The sequence below is a fragment of the Otolemur garnettii genome, unplaced genomic scaffold, assembly GCF_000181295.1.
Source record: "Otolemur garnettii isolate 467f Iridium unplaced genomic scaffold, OtoGar3 scaffold00014, whole genome shotgun sequence".
Lineage (NCBI taxonomy): Eukaryota > Metazoa > Chordata > Mammalia > Primates > Galagidae > Otolemur > Otolemur garnettii.
The window spans coordinates 2,934,273-2,942,522 of NW_003852409.1; the positions used below are offsets into that span (position 1 = coordinate 2,934,273).

The 8,250-nt window shown below is 43.8% G+C and overlaps 1 protein-coding gene across 3 annotated transcripts in view; it reads right to left on the minus strand.

Moving 5' to 3' along the window:
• Positions 1-8,250, minus strand: part of TBC1D2 (TBC1 domain family member 2) — a 56,943-nt gene that overhangs the window by 29,660 nt on the left and 19,033 nt on the right. For all 3 annotated transcript variants that reach the window (XM_003785163.1, XM_003785164.2, XM_012802371.1), the window contains 2 exons: positions 4,665-4,798; positions 543-739 (listed from right to left, as the gene is read on the minus strand). In XM_003785163.1, the coding sequence (XP_003785211.1) occupies positions 543-739; positions 4,665-4,798 (331 nt within the window). The remainder of the gene's footprint in view (positions 1-542; positions 740-4,664; positions 4,799-8,250) is intronic.

Below are 8,250 nucleotides of genomic sequence, written 5' to 3' on the forward strand. Positions count from 1 at the left end.
TGAGATCTGTCGTCCACAATGACCATATAACTCTTTCTTTTTGTAACTCCAGGAATTAACTGTCACTTAGATCTTCCTCCTTGTCACTGTTCTGTGTTGGTCCTGACTCAGCCCTGGTGCCACGCAGACACTGACTGTTTTCTTCATCCTGTGACAGTCCTTCAGATATCTGTACCTAGCTATCAGCTGCCAGGTCAAAGATCTCCCAGTTCTGTCAGTGTGGCCCTTCCTGTGACCCTACCTTCAGCTCACCCCCTCCAAATACTGTCCTTCTTTGGGTATGGGGTGAGACCAAGGTCCTGGAGACAATGGACCTCTAGGAAAATCCAAGAGACAATTACTAAGTAGGTCTCCAAAGACATTTGCCCTTTGTGGCCCTGTGTCACCTAGTTTGAATGACAGCAGCTTCTTGAGTTTGGCCTTTAAAGAGTGCTGATGCCCAGGTGGGCTAATGGGAGATGCCTCCTGTCCAGCTTGTCCAAAAGGCTCCAGATCTGGAGGGGTCTGCAGGAGCTTGCAGCCTCCCCGGGGCCAGAGCTTACCTTCTGAGAGTTTAACTCCTTGGTGAGTATCAGAACCTGTTGCTCCAAGGCCACCACTTTCTCCTGGGCAGTTCGGTTCCATGTGAGTCCTTCGGAAAAGAGCGGGAAGGTGCTGTTCTGGCGCTTGGCTTTCTGAATGAGATTGGTGGTCAGAGAGGACTTGGGTACAGGCTTTGGAGAATCTGCTGGCTCTCTCACTGCTCAAGAGGAGAAACACAAAGGTTATGACTGATGACAAAGGTAGTTCTTAAACTTGAGCTTGCTCCAGAAGCACCTGGAGGGCTTGCTAAACGAGATTGTTGGGCCCTACTTTTAGAGCTTTTGATTCAATAGTCTGGAGCTCAAGAATATGCATTTCTAAAAATCTCCTAGGTGATGCTGACACACGGCTTGTCCAAGGGTCAGACTTTGAGGACCACGGGACTAAATAAACATTGACACAGTGCTGGCCGGGTCATTTAACCCATCTGCTAAAGTGTGCCTGTCTCTTTCCCTGAGATCCCAAGCTGTGTGGGTCTAGCTCATACTACCGTGCTGGTGTTTGCCAGCTGGCTTTCTCCTTAGGCACAAGCCCTGGAAGGATGTCTTGTTTCTTATGGCAAGATCCCATCTCTACCCACTGGGAGATTTTCAAAGCACATAGATCTGTCTGTTGGAAGAGACACAGAATGAATATCTGTACTCTGCATTCTGGCTCCAGAGAGCAGCGCAAACTCTTACACTTGATTCTTATTCCAAGCTTAGTAAGCAGACATTTCCACAGTTGATTGCCTCAAGGATACACAGTCCTTTTATTTCTTCTACAGCAAGGGTCAGCAACTTAGGGTGCAAAGGTGAAATCCAGCCCATGGCCTGCTATTACAAAGTTTTATTAGAACACAGATATGCCCATTTGTTCATGTGTTGGCAATGGTTGCCTTCACAGAGGCAAAGCTGAGTACTTGCAACTGAGACCCTGTGGCCCACAAAGCCTCAAATATTTACTATCTCTTTACAGAAAACTTTTGCTGATCATTGTTTTCAAGCCACTAAATTTTAAACAAAATCTAACATCAGAGAATCACCGCTCTGGGCCGCTTTGTCCTGCCCTGCCCTGAGCCTGCGCAATAGAGCTCACCACCAGCCTGCATCAAAGGACAGTTAGTGGCCTGATTAGTAGTCAAGGGACCTTGAGAAACAAGTTCACATGGGACATACACCTCATGGCTGTTATGAGGCCCTGGCAGGAGAAATCCCTTCATCCCAGTGCCAGAAAAAGCTTTGCTTCTAAGAAAATACATTTTTACTCATATGGATGATGGAAATAATCTAGCCACTTGCATTTTCCTCTTTGCCCTGGCTGCTGAGAAGCTCAGGGCTACATTTGCGACCTACCAGAAGATACTCTGTAGGATCTTATCTTGCTTTACCTAAATCTCCTAACCCAAATGACTCATTTATTTTTCCACTGACATGTATTTCAGTAAACTATCACCAATCCTTTTGGGACTAAGATGTTAAAAGTGTTTAAAAGAAGGATGTGCTGGCTTGGCGCCCATAGCACAGTGGTTACAGCACCAGCCATATATACTCAGGCTGGTGGGTTTGAACCCCAGCCTGGGCCAGCTAAACAACAAGTACAACAAAAAAATAGCCAGGCGTTGTGGCAGGCACCTATAGTCCCAGCTACTTGAGAGGCTGAGGCAAGAGAATCACTTAAGCTCAGGAGTTGGAGGTTGCTGTGAGCTGTGATACCATAGCACTCTACCGAGGGTGACATTATGGGACTCTGTCTCAAAAAAAAAAAAAAAGGATATGCTATGGGACCCCAGGGGTTGAGGAATGGGATGAGATGAATGACATAACAGGAGACCAGGCCAAGGGCTGTCCAAACAGTCTTGAACAGATGAAGAACTCCAGTAGATGACAGGAACAGGACATTTCTTATCCTTGCTTGGTGCAAGAGAATGGTCTTATTCCAGACTTAAGAGAAATGCAGTTGCACCAGGTACAGAGCAGACTGCAGAGCTCAGAGGGACGCAATGTTTCTTTCTCTTTCCTGTTATGGGGCTTAGAGAGCAGGGAGACTGTCTGGAGCTCTGCTGCCCTCTGATAACACTACTGTCCCCCATCTTTCATAACACTACCATCCATCATCTTTGAGGACAGGCAGGGCAGGGACTACTGAGTCCATTTTATAGTTGGAGAAAATGAGGCCTAAGTTTTCAGTTAGTGCCCTGGAATTTCATGGGAGTGCCTGAAGGGCTGATGGCCGATAGGAAGGGCGAGTGAAGGAACAGAGGAGGAGCCCACCTCAACTCTGCTTTTTAAAATCTGCTTTCTATGTTAGATTTTTTTTGGCCGGGGCTGGGTTTGAACCCACCCCCTCCAGCATAGAGGGCTGGTGTCCTACCCTTTTGAGCCATAGGCACCACCCTCTATGTTAGATTTTATTTAGGGGGTCAAGGTTTCAGACAATAAAGATATTATTTGAAAAATGACTAACTTGGAAAATGAGGCTTCAGGCAGCAGTGTGGAGCCAGACTGCTTGGCCCAAATCCTGGTTCTGTCACTTACTATGAAGCTGTAAGCAAGTCACTCCACTTTCCCATGCTTCAAATTTATCAAATGAGGATAATAACAGTATCTGTAGCTTCAGTTACTATAAGGATTAAATAGGTCGATACAGTCAAACTGCTCAGAGGACATGGGTGAAACTTGAAAAGACTGCTAAATGAGGGAAGCCAGTCACAAAGGACAGCAATGTCCAGAACAGGACAGAATATAGATTAGTGGTCACCTAGGGTTATGGGAGGTATGGATTGGGGGCTGATGGATGCAAGTTTCTTTATGGGGTAACAGAAATATTCTAAAATTAATGGTAGTAATGGTTGCATAACTCTCTGGATATACTGAAAGCCACTGAATTGCTCATTTTAAATGGGTGAATTGTATAGTATGTGAATTATACCTTAATAAAGTTTATACCAAAAAAATGCTTAGTACAGCCTAGCACAAAGTAACTCCTACATAAGTGCTAGTTTTATTACTATTGATATTGATCTGATACAGTACCAACCTTCTCTGGGACTGCTAATTTGCCTTGCAGGGGCCTCCTGAGACACTAACTGTTCCAAAGGGCACTTTTCTAGAGCCATTTCTACACAGCCTAGGAGATCTTGCTGCTATAAGAAGTCTCCACAGTGCTGCCCCTACAGTTTTCTCCTAACTGTTCCTAAGTTAAAATACATTCTAAGGGTACCAATGCCAATTCCAAAGACATCGACCTCCTGATGGTATGAGTTACATTTTGCAAAAGAAACAATAAATGCTATGTCAACCTTAAGGTCATTTGCTTGATGTCTTCAGGAAGATTTGATTTTGGTCACCCCAGAAAGGCATTTTTATACCCTTTCTGTAGTGTGTGTATATATTTTTAAGTGGGAAAAGAAGAAAAAAAAAGACAGGTATTTTCTTTTATTTCAGAAATCATTGCTAAAACTTTCGATTTGGGAAGACAAAAATGTTCTGGAGATTGATGGTTGTGATGGTTGTATAGCAATGTGAATGTATTTAAAGCCACTGAATTATATACCTAACAATGGTAAAATAGTAAATTCTGTTATGTATATTTTACAATTAAAAAAACCCTAATGCCCCAGGAATGACCTAGAGATTTTCATCTTGACACACTGCTGTGGACTGAATGTGTTCCCCCCAGTTCCCATGTCGAAGCCCTAAACCCCAAGGTGAGGGTATAAGGAGGCGAGGCCTTGAAGAGATTGAGATAAGATCATGAGGTTGGAGCCCCGTGATGAGATTAGTATCCTTAGAAGAAAAAAAAAGAAATTTCAGCCGTGAGAGCACTCAGCAAGAAGGCAGCCAACTGCAAACCAGGAGAAAGCCCTCACTGGTCACTAAACCTGCTGGCACCTTGACCTTGGGTATCGTAGCATCCACACAACTGTGAGAAGTAAATGTCTGTTATTTAAGTCATGCAGTCTATGGTGTTTTGGTATAGCAGCCCTAGCAGACCACGACACACACAAACACACAAATGCTGGCTCTCAGGGAGGAGAGAGCGCTCATCCCAGCCCTCAGCAGCTGGTCTCTCAAGGCAGCTCAGAATAGACACAGGCTCACCTGGGGTGCTGGGGTCAGGGGCCACAGGCTGCTCCTCCCTCTGAGGCTCCCCGCTCTGTGGAGCCTCTTCCCCTGGAGGTCCACGGCCTGTTCCTTGTACCTGCTTGTTGCCACGGATGTTGTGCATTGTGTTTCTGCAAGGACATGCACAGAGGAGCATGAGGCTGACAGCCCTGCTGCCCTGTCCCTCTGCCCCTCCCGCTTGCATGGCTAGAGCTCATCCTCACACCCCTGTCATCCCAAGTGCTCCCCCTACCTTGTGGAATGCAGCCCCACACATGCTACCCCATCTCCCTCATCCTCCTTTTTTGCACTCATCACCTTCCACACGGGAGCAATATAAGCTTGACTCGCTCAGCCCCCAACCCTGCTGCTAGAATATAAGCTGGATGAAGGCAGGGCTGCTCATCTGTTCTGTTCACCAAGTGCATCTAGAATGCCTAAAACAGTGCCCAAAACACAAGTCACTCAATACATGTGTGCCAAATGAATGTTAAATAGACTTGCCGAACTAACTTCCCTAACACCTGTATCTGGTCTCATTCAAAAGCTACCAGTGACTCCCTACTTCTGCTGAGATGAGTTGCAAACATCTCCTGCCATCCTTCCCCTCTGCTCTTTCCCCACTCAGAGCTGTCCTCTCTGCAGCCTTCACTGACCTCACTATGATCTCAGAGCCTCAAAGGAGCTTACGTATTTCATGGCTGGGCTACACCTTGGTCAAGTACTTGTCTAGGCTGAAGCGTCAGGGTGTCAGTTCCTTAAGAATTGGGCATTAATCTACCTGCATGCCTGCTGGTGCGGGACAGGTTCAATTCATGTGTGGTTTACAGGAAGGAACGAGGCAGCACTAAAGGCTGGTCTAAGACAAGAGCCTACGGAGAAATTCATAATGAGCCAAATGAAAAAATAGCTCAACTGAGGTTATTTGTCCTCACGAAGAGATAAAAGTAGACATATTCCAAACTTATTAACAGGGAATAGGAAATGATTAAAGGAGCTCACTAGGTCACTAGGTCAAACTGCAGGGTGTGACCCACTGGTGAACTGTAAAATCAGTTTGGTGTCATGATCAGAATTTAAACAATGAAACAGGAAGGATAAGAGTGCACCCCACTTAGTAAGCAATGACATTTGGTGAATTACTTATATGTGTAGTGAACTGTAGGAAAAAAGTGATTTCTTACTGTGGTCATGGTCAACAGTTTGAAAAACACTATAATAGGAGGGCATTTACTTGTAGCAATTACCATGTCATCAAGGAAGAGAATGAAAGTCTACAGTCCTGTGCCGGAGACCTGGCTTTGTTATGCAATGCCGCATGCAATGGAGTATGTCTAGCAACAGACAAATCACTCTGAAAAACCCTCATCCCACAGGGTGGCACCTGTGGCTCAAGGAGTAGGGTGCTGGCCCCATAGGTTGGAGGTGGTGGGTTCAAATCCAGCCTCAACCAAAAACTACAACAATAATAAAAAACCCTTCATTCCACAAATACCAAGACACATTTTAAAAATACTTAGCTCAAATCTCAGGAAAGGAAGGGAAATACAGAGACTAAACATGAAAAAGGACATGAAACTCCAGTGGGAAGTAAAGAGGAAGATGAATGTATAGATTGGATTGCTCACCACACTGCTCACTCCCTCTCCTACACTTCTACGGGAATAGCTTACTTCTCCCTCTTCCTCTTGACTGATTGTGGCCTTGTGACTTCCTCTGGCTAACTGGACATTATCAGAGGTGGTATAAACATAGGCTTAAAATGCGCTTGCATGTAGGGCTTGCCTTACTGTCCTCCTACTCTCCATCACGAGAACACGTTCAGGTAGCTGCTGACCCGTGGAAGGTGAGAAACACTTGGGGCACACCTAGCTCCTATCAACAGCTTAGAGCCATGACCAAGTAAGTTAAACAAAATGTTAAATAACTATATTAAATTAATAAATACAACATGGAGTCATGGAACAAGGACTATAAAAATAACCAGGCATACTTGAAAAAGAGTCAAAAAGGACTTACAGAAATGTAAAATATGATAATATATAAATGTATATTTTATATAAAAATCAATGATTAAACAGCAGATTAGACACAACTAATGGAAAAATTGGTGAACTGATAGATTTAGAAAAATTACTTAGCATTCAGCAGAGAGTAAGAAGTAATAAGTATGACAGAGTGGTTAAGAGACATGGAAAGTAGAATGAAAAAGTTAAACTTTTCAGTGTACAATACTTCTCAAACTTTAGTGCCTGTACGATGCTTCTCAACTGTACGATGCTTCTCAAAGTTGATTGGCTTAAGAATTATCAGAAAGCCCAGGTGCGGTGACTTACACCTGTAATCCCAGCACTTGGGAGGCCGAGGCAGGTGGATTGCCCTGAACTCACGGGTTCAAGATCAGCCTGAGCAAGAGCGAGACCCCATCTCTAAAAATAGCTGGGTGTTGTGGTAGGCGCCTGTAGTCCCAGCTACTTGGGAGCCTGAGCCAAGAGGATCACTTAAGCCTAAGAGTTTGAGGTTGCTGTGAGCTATGACACTACTACACTCTATTGAGGGTGATAAAGTGATAAAAAAAGATAAAAAAACGAATTATCAGAAAATCATGTTAATAAAGAGATCTTGATCCCAGTCACAGAGATGTTAATTCAGTAGGTGGAGGGCAAGAACTTGTCACTTGTAATGAGCTCCCAGGTGATGCTTCGCTGTTGGTTCTTAGACCACATTATGGGTTCCACTAACTGTATACATATGTATGTCTAATCAGAGCTTCCAGGGGAGAGAAGAAAGAAAATGGGGAAATGCAATACAGAGAAAAGGGCTAAGAACTTTTCAGGATTATTGAGTCAAATCTTCAGATTCAAGAACCACATAAATCTCAAGAAGGATAATAAAGGAAAATCCATGGCAAAGACAAAGAGAACTCCATTTTTAAAGCAGTCAGTTGATTTGCAGAGAAATGACAACCAGACCATTGGCCAACTTCACTACAGCAACAAGACAGAAGACGAAGATAGTCAATATGCTGAGAATTTTCTTTCCTATGAGACTGTCGAGAGCGAGAATAATATAAAGACTTTTTTGGACAAAGAAAAACAGACTTTACTGCCAATAGTTCTTCACTAAAGGAACTTCTAGAGGAGGTTCTTGAGGAAGAATGAAAATAATCCCCAAAGGAAATCGTGCATGCAAAAAGGAACTGTGAGCAGAGCAACCAGAAGACGTGAAGACACATCTAAGCAAATACCAACCATGATAATAAACCATAAAGAATAATGTTTAACTGGGGGGTAAGCCAAGACAGGGCCAAAAGACTGGGCAATCGTAAAACATAAACACACGACAGGAAGAAGCTGACTGGATTTCACAGAGGTTGTTTAAGAGAAAGGCTGAGACACCAACTTCAAACTTAAATATAAAGTGTTAAAACTTCTGAAGTAATTTCAGAATGAATAGAAATAGAATATGCGACTCCCCAAAAAATGGTGCCAAAAAACTATTCAACACAACTGGAATCTTTGGATGATTATTTGAACTTGAAAGACCTTGGTTATTTATTTATTTTGCAACAGAGTCTCAAGCT